Source organism: Micromesistius poutassou (assembly GCF_964030765.1).
Source record: "Micromesistius poutassou genome assembly, chromosome: 1".
NCBI lineage: Eukaryota > Metazoa > Chordata > Actinopteri > Gadiformes > Gadidae > Micromesistius > Micromesistius poutassou.
Genome location: NC_140271.1, coordinates 7,474,981 through 7,497,189, shown reverse-complemented (window position 1 = coordinate 7,497,189; position 22,209 = coordinate 7,474,981). Strand labels below are relative to the sequence as shown.

At 41.6% G+C, this 22,209-nt stretch overlaps 2 protein-coding genes across 4 annotated transcripts in view; one reads left to right on the top strand and one right to left on the bottom strand.

Annotated features, from left to right (window-relative positions):
• Positions 1–1,702: 1,702 nt before the first annotated feature.
• Positions 1,703–18,202, bottom strand: LOC311360149 (aquaporin-8-like). The gene is made up of 6 exons (XM_084480246.1): positions 17,999–18,202; positions 5,450–5,718; positions 4,878–5,004; positions 4,020–4,234; positions 2,777–2,911; positions 1,703–1,831 (listed from the first exon to the last, which is right to left on the bottom strand). The coding sequence occupies exons 1-6, from the start codon at positions 18,131–18,133 to the stop codon at positions 1,789–1,791; spliced, it is 924 nt and encodes a 307-aa protein (XP_084336372.1). The 5' UTR covers positions 18,134–18,202; the 3' UTR covers positions 1,703–1,788.
• The window catches only part of arhgap17b (Rho GTPase activating protein 17b), a 27,020-nt gene continuing 15,108 nt past the window's right edge, over positions 10,298–22,209 (top strand). For all 3 annotated transcript variants that reach the window (XM_084479991.1, XM_084479989.1, XM_084479990.1), the window contains exons 1-6: positions 10,298–10,656; positions 14,567–14,606; positions 20,217–20,321; positions 20,639–20,715; positions 21,662–21,773; positions 22,086–22,162. In XM_084479991.1, coding sequence (XP_084336117.1) covers positions 10,604–10,656; positions 14,567–14,606; positions 20,217–20,321; positions 20,639–20,715; positions 21,662–21,773; positions 22,086–22,162 — 464 coding nt within the window. In that variant the 5' untranslated portion in view covers positions 10,298–10,603. The remainder of the gene's footprint in view (positions 10,657–14,566; positions 14,607–20,216; positions 20,322–20,638; positions 20,716–21,661; positions 21,774–22,085; positions 22,163–22,209) is intronic.

The following is a 22,209-nucleotide window of genomic DNA, read 5'->3' as shown; positions in this document are numbered from 1 at the left end:
GGGTGAATGATGAACTGCATCCTTCTGTAGCCTAGTCCGATTGCGTCTTTGGTGTGGCTTGTTATTTGCATTGTGAACGTGTGCAGTGCCCTATGGGGGTGGTCTGTATAGTTTTGACTTATTATGGTGTGTGTGCGATAGCTGTTGCATTGCCTGATTATTGTGGGGTTCCCTGTGTGCCGTGTTAGGGCCTAGACTTCGCTGTGGTGGGTTATTCGCTTAGGCGGACAACATTTGGGGTTGAGGACTTGAACCCGACCCAGTGTGACATATTTGGTAGCTGCATGAATTACATAAAATAAAGATGATTGTTTCTACCTTTGTGGTGCTGCCTGGGTTGTTGATCCAACAATCTGACCTCAGTCTAGGTTTATTACAGTATGCATCAAGCAATCAACATCCGCATATGTCCCGTGTTTCCTTTAATTTGAAAAAATGTAATTACTCCTTTGTCTAATTTGAAAAGGACAAATTGGTGTCAAACCCTATAATAGACAACTGGCCATAGTAGGATTCATAATTTCGCATCCGGGGTCAGATCGCGGGGAAAGGGAAGTCTGTGACCATATATGGTTCATTGGAGCCGTTTCTGAATGCAAATGGTCTGAGCGTGAACACACATGGTACTTAAGAACAGGTGGGATTTACCAAGATTCATTGTGCGTACGATTGCCTTACGCACGTTTGATAAATACAGATTTTTTTTTTACTCAAGCACATCCTAAATTTCATTCGTAAGAGAGAATTTAGATCCTTTTCTACGCACGGTTGATAAATGAGGCCCCTTGCTTCTGGGTTCCGTCACCTGACCTTTTCAGAATTCAGGGGTTTAAACTCACCAGATAAGGGTAGGTCAGGTGGGCTATGTGACCCACAGGTCATCCGTTTTGAAAGTGTATAAATCAGTTTTGTAAGATGCACAAAAGTCAGAATTGATACAAATGGGAGTTACAATAGATGTAACAAACAGACAGACATCCCTGAACTTTACAGAGAGAGTTCAATCCATACAAGCATTACGGATTCAGATAACAGTCTGGGCCCAATCACAAAGATAGATCTACACGGTTTGGGCCCACAAATTTATTAATAAATTGTGCTGTTAAGTTACAGTTAGCGGGGGGGGGGTGTTAGTGAGGGGCGGCATTAGCTCAGGAGGTAGAGCGGGTTGGCTGGTAACCGCAAGGTTGGTGGTTCTATCCCCGGCTCCTCCTAGCTGAATGTCGTGGTGTCCCTGAGCAAGACGCCTAATTGCTCCTGTTGAGCTGGCTGTCGCCCTGCGTGGTTGACTCCGTCGTCGGAGTGTGATTGTGTGCATGGGTGAATGTCAGTCAACACTGTAAAGCGCTTTGGATAAAAGCGCTATAAAAATGATTGAATCCGGATTTAGCATGCAAATATCCTGTAGAATAGGATACCGTTGTGTATGTCTCAATGTTTGCATAAGCAGTTTGACTTATCTTTCCCCTTTTTTTCCATAGAGATAGAGCTTCATATATGTGTTCAGGGTGATAGTTACATACATACAAAATCTTGATCTCTTAAAATGTAGCCTATGAAGTCAAGTCTGAATTGGAATGAAAGAAATACAGTTATTTATTTATTAAAAAGTTTATTTTACACAAATACATATATCCTAAATCAATGAAGAAATACATGGTACAGTTATAAGCCTAGGGTTAGAGATAGAGTAAATAAATGTAAAAAATCATAATCATCATAAAATCTGATTTGAAGCTGTACATTTAATATAATGCAATAGAGTAAGAACTGTAAAATTAAGGTTGATTATTTCAGCAGCACTCGGATCGTCTCGTCACCTAGCAACAGCCTAAAAAAAGATGGCATCAAACTACGTGTCACAAACGTATAATTATAATACAAATAATCACGTATTAATATAAAGCTCTATAGGTTTTATTCTGTTACTTATAGAACAATCGCAACTAACTATACAATTTTTTTAAATTTAACGAATATTATCTTAAAATTAGCGATGTGTGCAGAGAGAGAGAGAGAGAGAGAGAGAGAGAGAGAGAGAGAGAGAGAGAGAGAGAGAGAGAGAGAGAGAGAGATCTTAGGTCTAGACAGACATAAACATTACTTTTCACAAGCCACAGTAAAGTGAAATATGTGTCAAAAGACTATTATCACCCTGTGAGGTTTGTTGTTTTTTTCATGACCCTTTTTTATTACTTAAGGCTCCAGAGTAAGTAATCTTTAACATATTTTATGGTTAGTTCTTAAACATATTTAACAATAATCGTAAATGTTATCATTCTTTAAGTCAATCAAATACAAAACACGTTGATTACTGAAGTTCATAAAAACATCCAGTGAATAGGATTTAGAAATATTACCAAAGGTCACAGTTACAGTATGTCGTATTTACTATTTAAGAATCAACCAAGATTATTTTAAAGGGACTTGACTTAGATGCGGCCCAGTGGGTTGAGAATTTTGCACTGGGATGCCCACGTAGTGGACGTTGGGGTGCGAACCAGGAACCGTTCAGCCAGGAGTTACACAAACTAAAACATCTAGACTTTTCTGGCTATCCAGGGCTACGGATTACTCCAATAGAAGTGTTTCAATTACGTGATTTAAGTACAGTCCCATAGAGTAAGTTCAAACATGCCATTTTGATATTTTCTACAAAAATTATACATACATTTTAGAATAACCAAGCAACCAGTTGTAGTTATTCCTGCTATAATGGTGAGAAAAATCCTGTGACACCCTCCTACAGAGGGATAAAGAAGGGGTTGGACTGCACCTTATGATGCTGCCGGTGAGTAGGGCACCACCCATGGGTCCGATCCAGTAGATCCAGTGGTAGCTCCAGTAGTTTGCCATCACAGCTGGGCCAAATGCCCGTGCTGGGTTCATACAAGCCCCTGAAATTGCACCTCTATGAGGGTAAACAGAAACAGAGATGACAACACGCACGCACGCACGCACGCACGCACGCACGCACGCACGCACGCACGCACGCACGCACGCACGCACGCACGCACGCACGCACGCACGCACGCACGCACGCACGCACGCACGCACGCACGCACGCACGCACGCACGCACGCACGCACGCACGCACGCACGCACGCACGCACGCACGCACGCACGCACGCACGCACGCACGCACGCACGCACGCACGCACGCACGCACGCACGCACGCACGCACGCACGCACGCACGCACGCACGCACGCACGCACGCACGCACGCACGCACGCACACACACACACACACACACACACACACACACACACACACACACACACACACACACGTAGAACACAACAAAGACACACATACCCACGCACACACATACAAACAGAAAACCACAACACATACAAGCACACATTGCACGGGAATTCAAGTATTGAAGTCGGTTTGGCTGCCACAGCATAAAAGGTTTCTTGCAACATTAAACATTCTGAAGAAAATATGGGTGGTTGCAAGGGACCACATAGTATCTAATGGCCTATCATTTGTTTTTGGCATAGCGTTTGCTTTTCCATTATTTACGGTTCATGAGGGGAGTTTTTCAAAGATATTCCAAAACGTTCAAAAACAGAAAACATAGTATGTACTTATTAATGTAATGTTCGCTGTCAGTTTTAAACCCAGAACCTTATGCTATGAGTTAAAATATCTGACCAATGAGCTAACTCAGCTCACACATTTTCTTGTGATCATCTCCTCTCCTCAGTTGCCAACACACGTCTATTTCTAAATTCTAAATTACGTCTATTTCTAAATTCAAATTCAAGGCACTACAGTGCCTTGAATTTAAAATATAAATGATGAAGTGCACTTAAATGTGTATTGTGTATACAATATTAGGGTTATGAGGTGTGGTGGCATGTGAAGCCCTTGCTTTGAGACTGAGATTAAGCACAATACCAATTAAGTGGACTTGACTTGGCATAGCCAATAAAACATTTTTTTTTTACAAAGAAAGTATGTACGTGTAAATACATGTTTTTTGTTATGATGCCTGAAAAAGAAACTCACCCTGCCAGAATGTCCACAGTAACAGTGAGCCCTATGCAGAGAGGTGCCAGCAAGCTGTGGGTGCGCTTGTTAACGGCCCCCATACACACTACCATGGTGAGAAACAGGGTCATGACCCCCTCCGCAACAGTGGCACGGCCAATCTGGCCGTCCCCCTGCACCACGTTGAATGCTGCTCCAGAAGAGTTGTCAAAGTTCTCCACCGAAGAGATAGTCTAGACACACACAGAGAAGGAGTGATAGAGTCCATATTTCCCCTCTGGGATGATTAGTCATATATCATTATTCAAAAAGTACAATTTTTTTTATTAAAAAACCTGTATGTAATAGTAATTCATATACAAATGAGACGGTGAGAAGTTGAAATGTGTATGAAAGGGGTTAGGTAAGGGTTATACATTTCTGTGTATATTAACTGCATGTACTACATACATTATATGTATACAGATGCTGTATTTTAATTTTAAAGCATCGGTACAGTATCATTTAAATATTTTTTATTAGTTTAACTTATTTTCAATGTATGGCCAATATATACCAAATTCTGTATATCTTAAGTCTTTAACTGTTGTATTTTATTGCCCTTTAACTACGGTACTTTTTGCCTTGTTAGGCATTTTGTCACACTAATTTAAAAAGGTGTTATATAAATATTATTATAATATATAATATGTGAAATGTGGAATATGAATTCTGGTTATGTCAGTAGATTGACAGCAGAGATCGTTGGATGTCAAAGACAAGTTGAGTCTCTGTATTATGGCCCGCTACGGTTTGGGTCTAAAGTTTTAAGCACACTATATCTGCAAAGAATGTCTTCTATCTAGTTTATGACATAGGTGTCAGCCCCACTATTACCATAGCCAGGCCAGCCCCTATCATGCCCCCACAGAGCTGGGCCAGTATGTAGGGCAGCAGTAAGTAGATGTTGAGACCCCCGATCATGAAGACCGATACAGACACCGCAGGGTTGAAGTGACCCCCGCTGCAGGGACAGACACATGGTTCATACGGCATTACATACTGTGATGGATAGAAAGACAGACATCAGCAAATAATGACAAAGATGGATAGATAGATAGATAGAAAGATAGAAAAATAGATCAATGGAGTTTACACACAGATATACATACATAGATACAGACCCGACAGAGATAAATACAGTAGAAAGATAGATCCAGTAGATAGACGGACAGAAAGATGGACATATTGACAGATAGATGGATAGACAACGATAGATTGATACAGCAGATAGATAGTTACAGACAGTAATAGACGGACAGAGATGCAGACAGATAGACAGAGATAGATAGAGTAGATAGATACATTAGATAGACAGACAGACAGTTGGACAGACAAACAGAGAGACAGACAGAGAGATACTGTAAACAGATAGATACAGATGACAGACAGACAGAAAGACAGTCTACCTAATCTCTCCAAGCACGGCGATGACGATGGCCAGCGCCAGGCCGTGGGCCAGGGCCGGCTGCAGCCGCCCCGTTCCCTCCGTGTTCTCCATGACCGACAGGCAGCCGGTGAAGATGAACAAGGTGGAGCCCAGGAGCTCGGCCAGACATGGCTGGCCAAAGCGCAGGAACGCCCGGACCCACTTACCACCGCCACCGACCCTCTCTGGCGGCTGCGTCACCTGCACCTCGGGCACGGCCAGGTCGTAGGAGTCCATCTGCTTTGAATCCTTGGAGGACATGGTGGGGATCAAGATCTGCAGAACCTGGTATACCGTGTATGTCTGTGTGGGTCAGGGGAACTGACTGGGCTGGACTGAGCTGGCATGCTTGTTATCTATTCATGATGATGAAGGGGGTTGAGGAGGATAGGGTGAGATATGGGAAGGTGGAGTCAGGAAGGACAATCTGGACTCTGAAGGTGTCATGGGAGGATCATTATTATTGGATATCAACAAATTATTCAGGACAAATATATATTTTTCTTTCATCTTAAATTATTTAGGATTTGTAGGATTTTTTCTTTCATGAATTTGTTGTATGTTTAAGCATTTCATGGACATTCATTGAACCATAAAGAAAAACATAAAGATACTTGGCAAGGTTATCACGACTTAGTGGTTCTTGGGGACGAGCTGACCATAAAGATTAAGGTAACGTATTAAGATAAAGGATATGAGGCTGTTGTCCCCCAATGTATACATTAACTATTATGAGGTGTTGGGGATCGACTCCAAAGGTGAAGAGACATCCTCAGTTGTAATCATTATCGGTGATAACCTGAAGATTTCAACAATTCACCTGACAATTTATGTTTGTACATATACCAAAAGAGGCATTGCTAAAATTGCAATAAGATAGAAAGAAGAAGCAGTCATTTCATACTCTTTGCACCATTTATATTGTGGTCCCAAAAGTTAGTACTTTCTTAAATCTGATTTGCAATCATACTCTTTTATTAAAACACAACCTGCACTCAATCTCTGCATGCAATAAGGATGACAATACACTTCTCCGTAGATCAGGTGTTCCTGATCACTGATCCGGCAACCCTATTGGCTAGTTTTCTCAGTGGAAAATCCAATATTTGAGGATAGTTTCAGAATTAAAATGAAAAAGTGAATGGAAAGGATGTTTTGTTTGTTAGTTAATGCAATGTTTTCTATCGTTGCCATTGGGGTTGCTAAGCACGCTGTTAATGTGAAACCATGTAGCTTGCATGTTATTAGAATCATTGTCTTTGTGTTAGGTAGTTATCTGCGCTGTTATCATATTGCTATGTTATCATATTGCCAGGTTATCATATTGCTACGTTATGCTTTATTTTGTGTATGTTTTGAGTAACCCAGGATGATATATTTCTTCCTCTTTTTGAAAAATACGACAGACTAGACTGACATGTTTTGGTATGGCAACATGGTAGTTTATGCCATTACATCCTCAAACGTTTTTTATCATCTGATGACCTCACAACAACCTTTTGCATCACTTTACGTAGAGCTAAAATCAAAATTGATAATCAATTGTATGTCCTTGAGGCCCTCTTTCATATAAAAGACACCCCAGTCTCTAGCTCACTCACAAGTGTTCTCACTACAAGGGCTGCAGGGCTACAACCCAAATGTAGAATATTTGAGTAATCTTTTTCTTCCGCGTTTTACTTTATTAATTGCATTTATGCCTCAACAACCTTAAAACCTGTAGTCATTTCTTGTTAAACCTATTTTGCATTAACTTACAAACTAAAAATGATATACACTAATTGAACAAAGGTTATAATATAAATACAAATGTCATTGCTCGGAATCGTATAAAATATTGTTAACCAAAACAGTTTACCCATTTTCAGTCTATTCGGATGAAACATTATTATTATGGCCATCCGACGATCCACTGGATCCCTGCTGCCAAATTATGGGTTGCAACCTACAGTTTGAAAAACATGTCATAGGCGCCAGATATGTGTGAAAGTACCTTGCAACATAATAATTCATCGCCCTGTTTGACAAGGAGTCCGTCGGCCTGTATACTTAAAACCTTGTATCTATTGTGATATAGGTGCAGAGGCAGTTTGCTGATTGTCAACTTTTGTTGTACTAACGATTGGGGAACCGTTTTTGATGCAATGCCAATTAAATAAATGTAGGCCATGACCTCTAATAAGGGTCAGTGAAGGACTAATATAACTTTCTTTCTGATTTATTGAAGTATCTGCTTTCTTACCTTGCTAAAGCATAAACATTCCTATCATTGTGTCCTTCTCCGAGGTTGACAGCACCCTCCTCTGGCACAACGTAGAGACTACGCAGAACCCGGGGACACAGTCCTCTGGCTCAACATAGAGACTACTCAGAACCCGGGTACACACAGTCCTCTCACTCAACATAGAGACTACTCAGAACCCGGGTACACACAGTCCTCTCACTCAACATAGAGACTACTCAGAACCCGGGTACACACAGTCCTCTCACTCAACATAGAGACTACTCAGAACCCGGGTACACACAGTCCTCTCACTCAACATAGAGACTACTCAGAACCCAGGGTACACACAGTCCTCTCACTCAACATAGAGACTACTCAGAACCCGGGTACACACAGTCCTCTCACTCAACATAGCTATATATATATACACACCACTGCGCTCTCTATGGTAAGGTTGGCTGGCCCTCTCTATCTCTTAGGCGCAGTTACCACTGGCACTTGTTTATTTTTAAAGCCGTTAGTGGCAAACTTCCCCCCTATATCTCCTCCCTATTGCAGTGTAATCTTGGTTCTTACCAAACCAGATCCAACAATTGGCTCACTCTCAGGGTTCCTAATGCACGTTCTGATCTTGGCAAAACTGCCTTCTTCATTGATGCCCCTAGCACATGGAACGCTCTACAACAAACACTAAATGTAGAGGTACTCCCATCTGCTACTGTTTTTAAATGTTTACTATTGAATCTCTGCTCGTCAAATTGCAACTGTTTTTAGTTTATCTACTTATTTTATATGTTTTTATGTTTGTCCTTTTGATGTAAACTTGTCGTCATTGAAAATTAGGGAAACCTCAATGCCTTACGGGTGTAAATAAAGGTTTGAAATGAAATGAAAAATAGAGACTACTCAGAACCCGGGTACACACAGTCCTCTCACTCAATATAGAAACTACTCAGAACCCGGGTACACACAGTCTTTTGGCTCAACAAAGAGACTACACAGAACCTGGGGACACAGTCCTCTGGCTCAACAAAGAGACTACTCAGAACCCGGGTACACACAGTCCTCTGGCTCAACCTAGAGACTACTCAGAACCCGGGTAAACACAGTCTTTTGGCTCAACAAAGAGACTACTCAGAACCCGGGTACACACAGCCCTCGGGCTCAACAAAGAGACTACTCAGTACCTGGGTACACACAGTCCTCTGGCTCAACCTAGAGACTACTCAGAACCCGGGTACACACAGTCCTCGGGCTCAACACAGAGACTACACAGAACCCGGGTACACACAGTCCTCCGGCTCAACACAGAGACTATGCAGAACCCCTGGGTACACACAGTCCTCCGGCTCAACACAGAGACTATGCAGAACCCCTGGGTACACACAGTCCTCCGGCTCAACACAGAGACTATGCAGAACCCCTGGGTACACACAGTCCTCTGGCTACTTGACCCCAAAAAGCCATACTTTGACTCCCACAAGTTTCTAAAGTGGTTGTCCTTCAGCACCATCAAATTAGGATTATGTCCACCTTGCAATCACTTTCAATGGACTGTTATAAGGCCTCCATGGATTATTGTATTGGTGTTCTCCAGACCGGAAAAAGCTATATGCAGGTTAAACTAAGAGAATTATCAATACAGAGCAATGAAAAGGAAGGTGGAATCCCACTAATGTTCAAAATAACGGGGGATTATCTGAGATTGTCTCAGCAAAACAGATGAGACGGATAAGGTAGCGGTAAAGGCAGGATCTTCTTCAATAAGAGGCATGCGCAAATAGGATAAGCTCATCAAGTTCTTTCTCTTCACTGATTGATTGAGTTATTCGTTCCTTGGCTGTTGTATAGTCACAACAGGGTCACACACACCTTTCAGAGGGTTTCAAAATTAAACATATCAATTTGATGGAAGATACTTTATACCTTTATTATGTACAATTTATATTATTTTACATAGGGCCTACTAATAACATAGTCATTACATACTATACATATTTGATAGGACATAGAGTGCATTTAAACTCAATGGGGCTATATATGCTCCTGACTTTTTTTAAAGTAGATGTATAACATATATTCGAATTTATAGTAGGCTTTGGTATTGTAAGTAAATAAAGTAGTAAGAGTATATAGCCCATAGACACACACGAACGTCCACACGTATGTTATATGATGCGGCAGTGGCCAGCAGGTTGCAGCAGAACACAAAATGCCGAAAAGCTGAAAAATAAAAAGTTGTCAATAGTACAAATATTAAACAATAAAATACCACAATTGATGGAAAATACCATCAAATGTAAATCCAGTTATTAAAAAGTAGTTAATTCACCTCGTAGGTTTTCTGACCAAATGGCATTATTTAATGTAGCATATGCTTTTTACATTTGTTGCATTTTAATCGCCGTCCAGAATTGTCGAACTTTCTCGTTGTGGCTTTTTTTTAAACACAATAATCATGGGCTTGTGGGGCCCGACCAAGGAGAAATCCACGCTGGCTTGGTTTTAACTGAGATATCACATGTCACCGTTCGGCCAGGGAGCATTACAGTAGGGAAGTAAAAAGGCACTTCCTTCTTCCTATAATCCTCACACACCGGTTGCAAAACCGTTTTGGACTTCTTCGATTAGTGGAAATTTGACGTGGACGAACGTAAACGATAGTTTATTTAGTTGTTATTATAGCATTTTAAATATATTTTTTTACACCGCCAGGTGATTTCATTGATCGATCGCTTCCAGCAACGCTTTTGTTAGTTATGCTGTAAGTCAAAGCCCAGCTTTTTCTGCCTTACAATGGCTGCTACGTAGAATTACTTTTTTGGATATACGGTGGATGAACAAAAGTACGCTGAAGAGGGCCTGGATACTTTTACGAAATTGTTGGATACATCGGTGCACGGCAGCAAAATGAAAAAACAGTTTAATCGCATGAAACTGCTCGCCAACCAGACTGTTGGAAGGTATGTGTAATAGGTTACATTGTTCTATATTGTTGTAGCGCCCCCAGCATCGGGGCTTTTGTTATTTTCACATCACGTCAGTAAGTTGTAGAATGTTCTCTCCATGCACTTTTTTCACCTGATGTCACTTTGCAGAGCCAGGGCTGGGTCACCTTTTTCTGTAACAAAGTTATTCAGAGTAGCCTACCTGCACACTTGGGTTTACTTTTTAGAACTTATGTGTATTTAGCATACGCTGTACAACGAGAGAAGAAGCATAGTCCTACACAAATCATGTTTGTAACCATTCAAGGAATTGGTCGCTTCTCAAGTTAGTAGCCTATGCTTGTTATGTTCGTGGTGAGTATTCTATAATGTGTACTTTTCAGGTAAAAAGTACATGCGATCTATTTCTTTGCATCGATATGTCAATAACTCGAATCACACTTGTACATAGATGTGTAGTGTCTTGATAATACATGACAGCTGAGCGGACGAGTTGATTGCAGCCCCACCCCACTCAACCCCGATAAACCCTTAACATCTTCCTACGAAGATGACACACACACACACACACACACACACACACACACACACACACACACACACACACACACACACACACACACACACACACACACACACACACACACACACACACACACACTTAACTAATAATCAATTACCTCATTCATAAACCAACTTCTAAATTCCGCTAATTGCTCCACCCCAGCAAGCAGCCGCTAATGCTGATGAGCCAAATGAGGCTCATGGTGTACATGTCAACAAGGGGGTTTGTTCTGTCCAGTAAGCATTTTGCATTGTTGTTGACAGTAGGGCAACTGTGGACTAGCTGGGCCAAATTTACAACTCCTAAAAAGGGAGAACAACTTATTTTGAGTAGATCGTAGGCTACTAATAATAATATCTTAGAACAGCACTGGTTCTGACAGGATTTATGGAGCAGTTATGAACCAATTTTAGTGTAAGTGCAGAGCAATATGTAGAATTGGAATCAGAAAAGGCAAGAACTATACAACAAAACAAGAACATGGCTGTTATGATGTTAAAGTAGCAAGTCTACCCATGGGTACACTTCGAAAGATGAGGCATTTGTAGTTACTTTTAAAATGTGTTATGATAGATGTTATGATAGGTGTGATATTATATATTGTCAAGTACTTTATAACTGTTTGGTTTCTATTACACCATTTTTATAAACAATAAAGAGATTTGGAAGTTTGGAATTGATGGTAGTGTAAATACTGTTTAATGTAGAAATACACGTATACTGTGGTATAACCCTCAGCACATCGCTGTACCTCACACACCCAACATATTTGTTGGACAAGTCATGATGACATGCACGTGTGATATAATCAGTACACATATAGACATTAGTCATAAGCTTTTGTTTGCATTCAACCATCTCTGCTTTTGTGTTGTGTTTTAGGTCTGTGTTGATTCCCCAGCGTTCAGTATTGAAGGTGTCCTATTCTTAGTTAAACAGCAGTGCTTGGCTCGCTCTCTGGCCTCCGCTTAAATCAGTGCTCATTCAATATTGATAGGAGAGCCTTTGCATTTCCATTGACAGACCAGAATAACTGACCTTTAACCAGAGATTGTGTAAATGATTTTGTCTGACACATCCTCATGTTAATCAATTGTCACGTTGTGACAATTACACATTGCTCCATTATCATACATTTATGATGCTGAAACATTGAAAATGCTGAAAAACACTATCACATACCATCACAGAATATACACAGATTACAAGTAATTAAATAATTTTGATAGATAGGGTCCAAGATGATTCGTAGCATCTATACAGTATTTGACTTCAAGGCAAAAGTACTAGTTTTGAACCCGAATGTCTTGACTCCCTTCAGGTATCCCTTGGGTGAGATGACTAGTCCTCGCTGCTAAGGAAGGAGTCAAGTTAAAATCCAAGTTGCATTTGATAAAAGCTTCTGCTGAATTACTAATATTATGACTGCAATTTATGTCCCATTCACTGCCAGCCTTACAACACATAACTGATTTAAAATATACCCTGGGATCCAGCAGTCCTACTATGTTACAAAATGACATCTGTGGGGAGATTGCATAGAGCCTTGATCGGAAAACAGAAACTGCAAGGGGCGGAGCTGCGCCTTGTGTCCTCTTTCGTTACGGAGATATTCTACTGAAGAAGAACCTTAAGGGGATTTGTGTATTTCTACAATGGCCAGTCTACACGGTGTTGATTTGGAACCTTTACAGTGGCTTTTTCTCTAACAGATTACTACTGCTAGCTTGTGTTGTGTAGATACCCGCCTCCAGCCACATGATTGGTCGAAACAAATGTGATGCGAAAGAAAGGGAGATGCCCTGTTCGCACAGATTTGAGCTCTTCTGCCATCAAACATTAAAGTCAGATTTTGTGAGACTAGATAAAGGGGAACCGCCACAATTCCGCAAACCTGTATTAGCCCAGACAGGGAGCTCTTGTCTAGGTGTATGTTCTCATGGTGGGAGAATGTGTGTGTGTCTGTCTGTCTGTCTGTCTTGGAGTGCGTTTCAAACCATGTTGGTGTGCATTATTATTATATTATGTTTGTTACAACGGTTTGTTACCGTGATTTGGGATATATAGCCTCCATTTCTACAGTGAGGTAACAGTAATATGTCAACACTAACTGTAAAACCAACTGACCAGTTTAGTTAAGTTCTCCTCACAATCATGTTTTTTACTTTGTTTACGTTTGAGAAAAATGCTTTGACACAATGAGGTCCGTGTATTCAACAGTCTGAGGTCATCAAACTGTGTTCTTATAAAAAACAGAGTTTGATGATTGATGACCCTCTCATACTGTTGAGCACACAAACATCATACTGTTTTGGAGTACCGCTACTTATCGGAGGTGTTTAACCAGTTACTCAAAGTAACTGGGTGATGGAATTGTGCTAGAATGTGGAACGCTCTAAGCTACACCCTTTTCCTACAGCGAGTCGATGCTTGTGTCTGTGCACGCATATGTGTGTGTGTGTGTGTGCGTGCGTGCGTGTGAGTGTGTGTTGTCGACATCAATATGCCACTTACCAGCCAGCACCATAGCTCTCCCTGTCGCCATAACAACCAGGCTGGATATGACAACAACACTGTGTTTTGGGTTCTCCAGTGATGGCTGTTTGTTGGTTTATTTGTGTGCATTATTTCTCAAGGGTGGGTATGTGGGTCCATGTGTGCGACGTGTTCACCCTGGAGTTCACCCTTATGAAGAATGTTAAAGTCCTTGCATGAACACCAGGGCAGCTTGCCTAAAACAATCTAAATTGACTCGTAGGCTAGCTATTTTGGGAGTCTTCACTCTTCCGTCATCATTATTCCGATACTGTTTAGGTTGGGCGGTTTAGGTTGGGCGGTTTGTGTGCAAATATCAGACATAATTTAGGTGGATCCTGTTAAGTGGGCTTTTAATTGTTCCTTGATCTTGGCTACAGAGTTGTCTCAGCTGGATGTGTTCTGCAAGTTAGTTCTTGCTTAAGGCACATTTCTGGCATGACAGAACAGCTCCCAAACAAATAAAAAGCTGTCTGTTAGCAGCTAATATTAAGACGTTTGAGATGGTCAGAATGTAGAACATCCTGTTGCAAAAGCCTCTACTAACTGCACTTCACTCCAACCAATTCAATACAACACAAGAAACACAACACAAGCCGTACTCAAACTTAGATAGCATTCCTTTCTTGGGGTTTTCTTAATCTTTCATTGGAATATTACAGAATGGTCTTTGAGAATTCATTTTACATTATTACATTCTAGAGAATTTTACTAGTCATCCACCAAGGCCTGTTCCATGGAATTCCTTCTTTTAGGTCATGCCTGTAAAAATACATTAAAGAAAACTCTGACCTTTGACCCTGTGATGTGTGTTTCCCTCCGCAGGGCAGAGAAGACTGAGGTGCTGAGTGAGGACCTGCTACAGGTGAACATGGATTTCTTTCTCTCTCTTCACTAGTGTTTGCTCAAACACACACTTGTATCAGGTTCCAGTGGCATTACATTAATTTCCCAGGGGGTTTAAACTATATTGATGAAACCTCCAACTCTCTAGCTTGTTGGGTGTGTATGGGCCAGCATGAGACTGCAAACGTTTCTTGTCATGATTTTACATAAATCATCCAAACTGCCACAATCATCTCGATATTAAACACATCTTTGTGATCCAAGTTCAAGTTATTTTCCTGAAAGCAAGTGCATGTGCATGCGCCTTGTTTCCTGTTTCGTTCAGGAGACGTTCTACCGAAGCAATCTCATTGGCGAGTGGCAGGAAGTGTGATTTGTGAGATAACTGTTAGTTACCCTGTAAGCAGAAGTGATCACTTTTCAAATGCTGCCACATCACGCAAACTTAGGGCCAAGTTTATTAACTTTAAGCATTTAATCAAGAACAGAGTAGCTCAGTACTAGATGAAAAATGCAAAAGTAACCAAGTTTGTTACATGTACCACATTTTGACAAAAGACAAAAGGATCATCTGTGTTTTCTAATGAATTAACCAAAGCCCAGATTTAAATTTGGTGGAACAAACTAAAGTGGAAGCAGAAAGTGGAAGTGGTGGCTGAGGAGGACTTAATCAAGCTTATTCTGATCACAATGCATGCAACACCACAACCATGTTCCAAGTAGCAGGCCACTGATAACTGTGAAATGTTTCTTAACACTGCTCTTTTCATCTGTTAACTACTCACCCGCAAGAAGGTAAAAGTGAGCTACCTTTTAATTAACTTGTAAGCTCCAATTCCAAGACATGCTAAGCTTTGGTAGCATGGCTCTGGTACAGACATCACATTTCACTAGTATGTTGACAGCAGAGCTATCTGGAGGCCTGGAGTTAAATTGCTGGCAGGTGAAACAGTTGGTGCTTTGCCACCTGCAATGCCTCACAAGCTCATACGATTTGGTCGTGTGGGAAAGTGCATCTGTGTTTTTTTCCGTTTGAGGCAGGCCTGGCTGCTTGTGACGAATCGGTTATGCACGCACAGCACGCACACGCACACACACACACACAGCTTTGTGTCTGTATATGAGTGTACTATTACGTTTTGGATGGGGGGAGGTTGGTTTTAGTTGCTAGAGGCATAAGCTCATGGCTGTGAGATGAGTATAAAAAACAAAACAGAAACAGATATGCATCAGTGATAGATTATGTGGAAAGTCGTACTACACTCACGCACGCGCACACACACACACACACACACACACACACACACACACACACACACACACACACACACACACACACACACACACACACACACACACACACACACACACCAAAGTCGTACATTTATTATAGGTGACACTGAACTGTGAACCCTTGTGTAACTCACTCACTCTGTTAAGTACGCCTGTTAAGTAGATCACCTTAATTAGCTCTACCTTTGTCCCAAAAGCACTTTCTCAGCACAAATGAGTAAACGACCCAGCCATTCAGAGAGTGCCAAACCTCTGGCTCTGTTTCTCTCTCACTTCTCTTTCATCTTGTACTCTCTCTCTGGCTCTTGCTCTTTTGCCCCCCCCTCCCCACCCCCCCTCGCTCTATCTATCTCTGAAGAACTGAACTTTGGCCATATCTTAAGAAACGAGAGCACTGTGCTCTGTTATTCAGCGTCAGTTCACACTCCTTTAAAACTCTGACGAACCTGCCTCAGATAACTGATACGTGTGGAAACGCAATCATTCCAAGAATGTGCTGAAACTGCCCCTCCCTTCTCCCCCTCCCATGCCATCCCATCCAAGATGGCCATGGTTAAAACCCTAGGAGTCACCATTCTCCTGGTGTGTGTGTGTGTGTGTGTGTGTGTGTGTGTGTGTGTGTGTGTGTGTGTGTGTGTGTGTGTGTGTGTGTGTGTGTGTGTGTGTGTGTGTGTGTGTGTGTGTGTGTGTGTGTGTGTGCGTGCGTGCAGATCAAGCAGGATTTGATGCTTTATTTTTGGGAGAGCTTAGTGGACACACCCTTAAAGATGTCAGTTTAAGTAATATTATTACATATTTGGCCCTTCAAATTCCTCTTCCTTCTCTGCCAAGAATTCCAGTTTTCGGTGATTCACGTACCACACATCCTATCACAAAGCAAGGCCTTGCCTAGATATAAAGCAGATGTCCTGAAGGAAACTCATTGTTTGAAACATGGGCAAAAGATGCATGCCTAGAGCAACACAATGTTGTTTATTTGCTTGTTCCAGCTGCCTTGGAAACTAGAGATCTTTTTCTGCACAGTCATCACAACTGGCGGGCCAGACCCAACAACAAGCCCACTTGTAGCCAATGAGGTCAGCCAGCAAATTAAACAGTCATCCAGTTCACAAATCCTAGCCAAGACAATCAGTCACTCAGCCTTCAAGTCGTCAAAAGCAGCTGCACTTCAGCGAACAAAGCTGCGTCCGTCCAGGCCCTCTGTGACTCATTGGAGGTTTCCATAGTTAGTGTTGTTAGGGGTCAGAGTTTAACCCAGCCCAGGCTTTTCATTGGCTGCTGGGGGTCGTCTGGAAACAAGTCAAACTATGAAGCTTTAAACAAGCTCACTAACGGGACATGGGGCGTAACGGAAGGGAAAGTATATGCATGTGTGTGTGTTTCTGCATTTGCTATTATTTATGATATTGTGTAGAGTGAGTGATAAAAAAATGATAGATGAATGTTAGATGAATCAACTATGATTAAAGTAAACATGCCCTAGTGGGCATGTTTACATGCACGTGTTTTCGTGTGTGTGTGTGTGTGTTAGTTAATCTTAATTAGGGAATTAATAAAATTAATAAAGGGAATTACAAAATGAAGCCAACGCCAAGAATACTATGAAATACTCTGGACTCGAACTCAGGTCGGGCCTATCACAGGGCAAGTGCTAGACCATTCACCCAGCCGCTGATTCCTGATTACGCGATAATAGGCTACATAGATTTGTGTAAAAATGTGTTGAAAAAATAGCCACAGTAATAATAGATAGCAATTCATTTAATTATTTCATTTGCATAATTTAATCTTAGACCCTTAATGAAAAATATACGTTGTTTGTACTTCATGTAGGCTACATTTATGACAAAATTGTGAGGACTAGGCTTGGCGGAACCTTCTGATGTTACAATTGTTGCTGACAGATGGATTTCTCTGAAACACCGCTCAAGTTAGCCTGACAGTTAACCTGCTCCCGACCAGGTTAGTTTGGTCGGATAAATTGCCATGCACTTAGCGGAGATTCCCTTAAGTCACGTTCATGGAACGCAACTCTAGCTGAAAGAAGGCTAAGCGAAATAAGCCCGGTTTTGCGCTTAGCCGGGTTGATGGAATACCTAAAACAACACGACGGCATACCTTGCACAATAGCGTAGTTTGCTCTTCGTCCGCTGATTTATATCCGAACCAGCTCCAAATCACAGAAGTAGCTCCTTTTTTAGGAACCAACTGCTCTGTCTCGGTCACTCCACTCCGTTCAGATGTCGCACTCATTTTATTGAATAAATTCAGTTTTATCTTCGTTTTATCCTCGTTTTAACAGTAGACGCTCTTTATTGTTTACTTAACGTTGCCGCCTTCACAGTGACCTCGTGGGTAACGTAACGTCCGGTGCGTAATCAGTGTAGGTTTGTAATGATAGTTCATTAGTGTTGTAGCCATGGACGTTTTATAAAAGTCTGTGCGCGCGTTATATTTCTTTCTCCGTATGCGCTCTAAACCAAAACGTGTTTTTATGACGTCATTACGGTATTGCAAACTACCGCCCACCGTGTGTGTGTGTGTGTGTGTGTGTGTGTGTGTGTGTGTGTGTGTGTGTGTGTGTGTGTGTGTGTGTGTGTGTGTGTGTGTGTGTGTGTGTGTGTGTCACATAAATGTATTTACTAGCTGTGTGCGTGTAAGCTTGTTCCATCGCACTCTCTCTGGTAGTCTGCATCTGTTTCTCCAATACCATATTCACCCATGGACAAGCCTTCCCTGGCGATTACATGGCTTCTGTCTCAAAGTTTTCCAGGAGTCCGTGGTAAAAGCCAAATTTCAAGGGAATTCTTAATCTTTATATCCAATTTAAGATCTCATTCTCTTGCAGGAAATGCTTATTGTGACTTATTGCCTACTGTGTAGGGCAGTACTGTGGGTTATTGGTGTAATAAATCATTACGAAAACACTACGTGTCTCATCCTTGGATACACGCAGGCGCTGTCAAGGGGCCGAAGCTGCATGATAGCGCTATCATGAGACCCTTACCGGCGCTGTTTTCAGAGCAACAGTGCAAAGGAAGCCCATTTTATATAAATTGACTCTACACGTAACTAGTGACCCATTATATATTCCCCAATGAATTTATTTTCCGTTAGTGAGGAGTACATGGGTCACAGAAAAAATAGCTGTTGGAACCTCAACTGGCACTCTTAACGCATTCACTCGCTTTGATGTTGGTCGTAAAAAAAAGTTTCCGTGGCCAGAGACTGAGACACAGAGGCTGAGACACAATCAGCCCTGCAGCGTATTCACAAGTCCAGTTGGCAGACACACAACACACACAGCCACAAACCCGGGGGCCTCTCTCTTTTCCTTTCTGTCTCTCCCTCTTTCCCTCCCTCCCACCCACCTTAGCTCAGAGTGCCTTTACGAGAGCCTGGATCAAATCGACCCCGTTGTCAGATTGGACCACGCTTCCACACAGGAATCAAAAGGCAGGAGCCATGGTGTTCGGTTGCAAGGAGGCCAAAGTCTAGTTGGCAGTGAAGCTACCAGCTGCAGGAGAAGAACTATTAAGTCATTTCAGACACTTTTATCTGAAACCACTTGCATGTGAGGCTGAGAGCATTCAGAGTATGGCATCATTTTTGGAGTTACTAACTAACTAAAAAAATGTATACAGCGTGCAGAGTAGCTATAGGAATAAGAAAGACCAGAGAATATAATTGTTATTTATTAATTAGCTACAATAAAAGACCCCAAAAGAGAGGGGGAAAGATGGGAATTAGTTTCATGGCAGAAGAGTGGGAGACTTGGACGTAATGTTTAACATTGCTGCTCCTTTCACCTCATCTGCCAAGGGAATGCTTCCTCTGAAAGCCTCACAGGTGCAGCACAGAGCTTGAGGTCCTCTCCTAGTTGTACCTCTGCATAGTTCAACACCCATGTACACCTTGTTTCACAGATCCCATATCGTTTTATGGCATTCAGCTCATTAGCAATCAACTTCATGATGTTATTTCTTGATAGTGTCTGATAGTGTGTAAAGAGAACCGTGCACTAATGGGTAGAAAGGCCCTGTGTACCATTATTACTGTTTGTGTACAAGTATGGTCAGATGGGGATCTGCCTTCAGAGAAGCAGAACAGCTGGATGTTTACTGTTGCACAGGAAGAGGAAGTGGCTGCTTATTAAACAGACGGACTAGTCTGATGCAAAGTCTTTGTTTTTGCAAGGATCTGTGCGTTGTGTGTGCACATTTTTCAGAATCAGTTAATTTCAAAGGAACCTTCAACCATCCTAACCTCCTCTTCAACTTCCACCTAACTTGACCTGACATTGTCGTGTGTGTGTGTGTGTATATGCGTGCCTCAGATCGAGCGGCGGATGGAGCTGGTGCGAACGGTGTCACACAACGCACACAAGAGGCTGGTTTTGTGTCTGCAGGGTCAGCTGGGCACCGACACGGAGAAACGACACGTAAGAACAAGAGGAAGGGGAATTCCACCTTCCTCGCACTGTTCTCTCCTCTCACTCCACTGTTTCATCTCATCTTTCCTGCCAGCTTCCTCTCATCTAACACCCTGATCTGGTACAAAAAGAAAGAGCAACTTTGAATTAAATTACCCTAGTTATCATTATATTATTAGAGTACCATGGCTGGCTAACCTCGGATCATTAGGTTTAGCAAAGAGTTATTTTGAATGTATGATTTAGCAGGTGCTTCAAAGTGAATGTATTTTGACATGCACACATTACTGGTGTCTCACTTTCACTTTCTATTTAACCCCCTGCAGAAAAAGCTGCCACTGACATCTCTGTCCCAGGCCATGCAGGACGCAGGCAGCCAGCTGGGGGAAGAGAGTCTGATCGGGTCAGTATAAGTAAACTTAACATAGATCAATAATACTGCTCATGGCTGTATTAAAGAATGCAGACTCACTTACCTTACCCTCATCCTCAAACTGCCACTGTTTTACACTTGGGTTAAATAGTAATAATAAGAGCATAAGCTTGTCTTCACTGGCTGTATGAGGGTTTAGTCTGTCCGTCTTTTTCACTGCCACAATTCTTATTGGAAAATGCAGCATTTTTGCATCATAACTGTAAATGTAAAAAAAAAAATTGACATTCAAAATCAAATTTCTGAATATTCTGAAGAATCAAAAGTGAATTGCTGTTTGAAGAGTGAACTTTAACATTATATTTTTATTGTGTATATATATATATATATATATATATACACATAAATATTTATTGTATTTTCATTATATCAGTAGCATCAAAATGGTCTTAAATTGCAATTATTGTATGATTATTTCTAGGGCAATATTTCCTACAACAAAAGTAGTTAACGATACAATATCACCATTTCCGATTATTATATGTACTGTAATTCTGTAAATATTGTGAAGAGTCGTCTTTTGTGTAGTTTAACGTATGAGTTTCATTTTGGGGTTCAGAGTTTCAGAGTCAATGTTCGCTATTGCGAAATGAAAGGAAAGTGGCTGAGTAGAACATCATCATAGTTGATTTGAGTGGTTGGACTCGAAGGACATCTTAGATGTGTTTGGCTTTACACTGTTTGTCCTCTCCTTGTGAGCCCATAGTAGTTTCCCACTCACTCACTCACTGACTGTGTGTTTCTGTGTGTGAGAAATTTTCTTGGTTGTGTGTGTATGTGTTTTGTATTGTTTTATCTTGGTCCTGTGTGTGTGTATGTATTTATTATTGGTTTTGTGTGTGTGTGTGTGTGTGTGTGTGTGTGTGTGTGTGTGTGTGTGCGTGTGTGCTTGTATTCTGTCCTTGTGCTTGAGTAGTAAGATGATGGATGTGTGTGGGGAGGCAGAGAGCAGGCTTGCCTCGGAACTGATGCAGCATGAGGTCACACTAGAGCGGGACGTCCTGGAGCCTGTCAATCAGCTCACAGAGGTACAAACACACCGCTAAGCACCACTACACAGCACCACACATATAACACCAACACCAGCGATAACACCATTACACACCAAATCACCCCACTACACCCCATAACACCCCCTTAAAAAAAACACTACACACTACCACACACCATACCAGACCAGTACACACCATAACACACTACACACATCACTCCATTAGTAATGCTCATTATAAAAAGATGTACTGACAGTCTGGGCAACATTATAATGAAGATTATATGGATCAGGTTGTGTGTTGAAAGTGTACCTTATGAGTTGGAGTCTCTGTTTTTTTATTCCATAGGTGGAAATTCCAAACGTGCTGAAAATGAGAAAGCAACTGGGCAAGCTGGTTCTGGACTACGACTCGGCCAAGGCTAGGTAAGCTATGCGCTAGCTTGAATAATGGCACTGTTTGATATGATCCA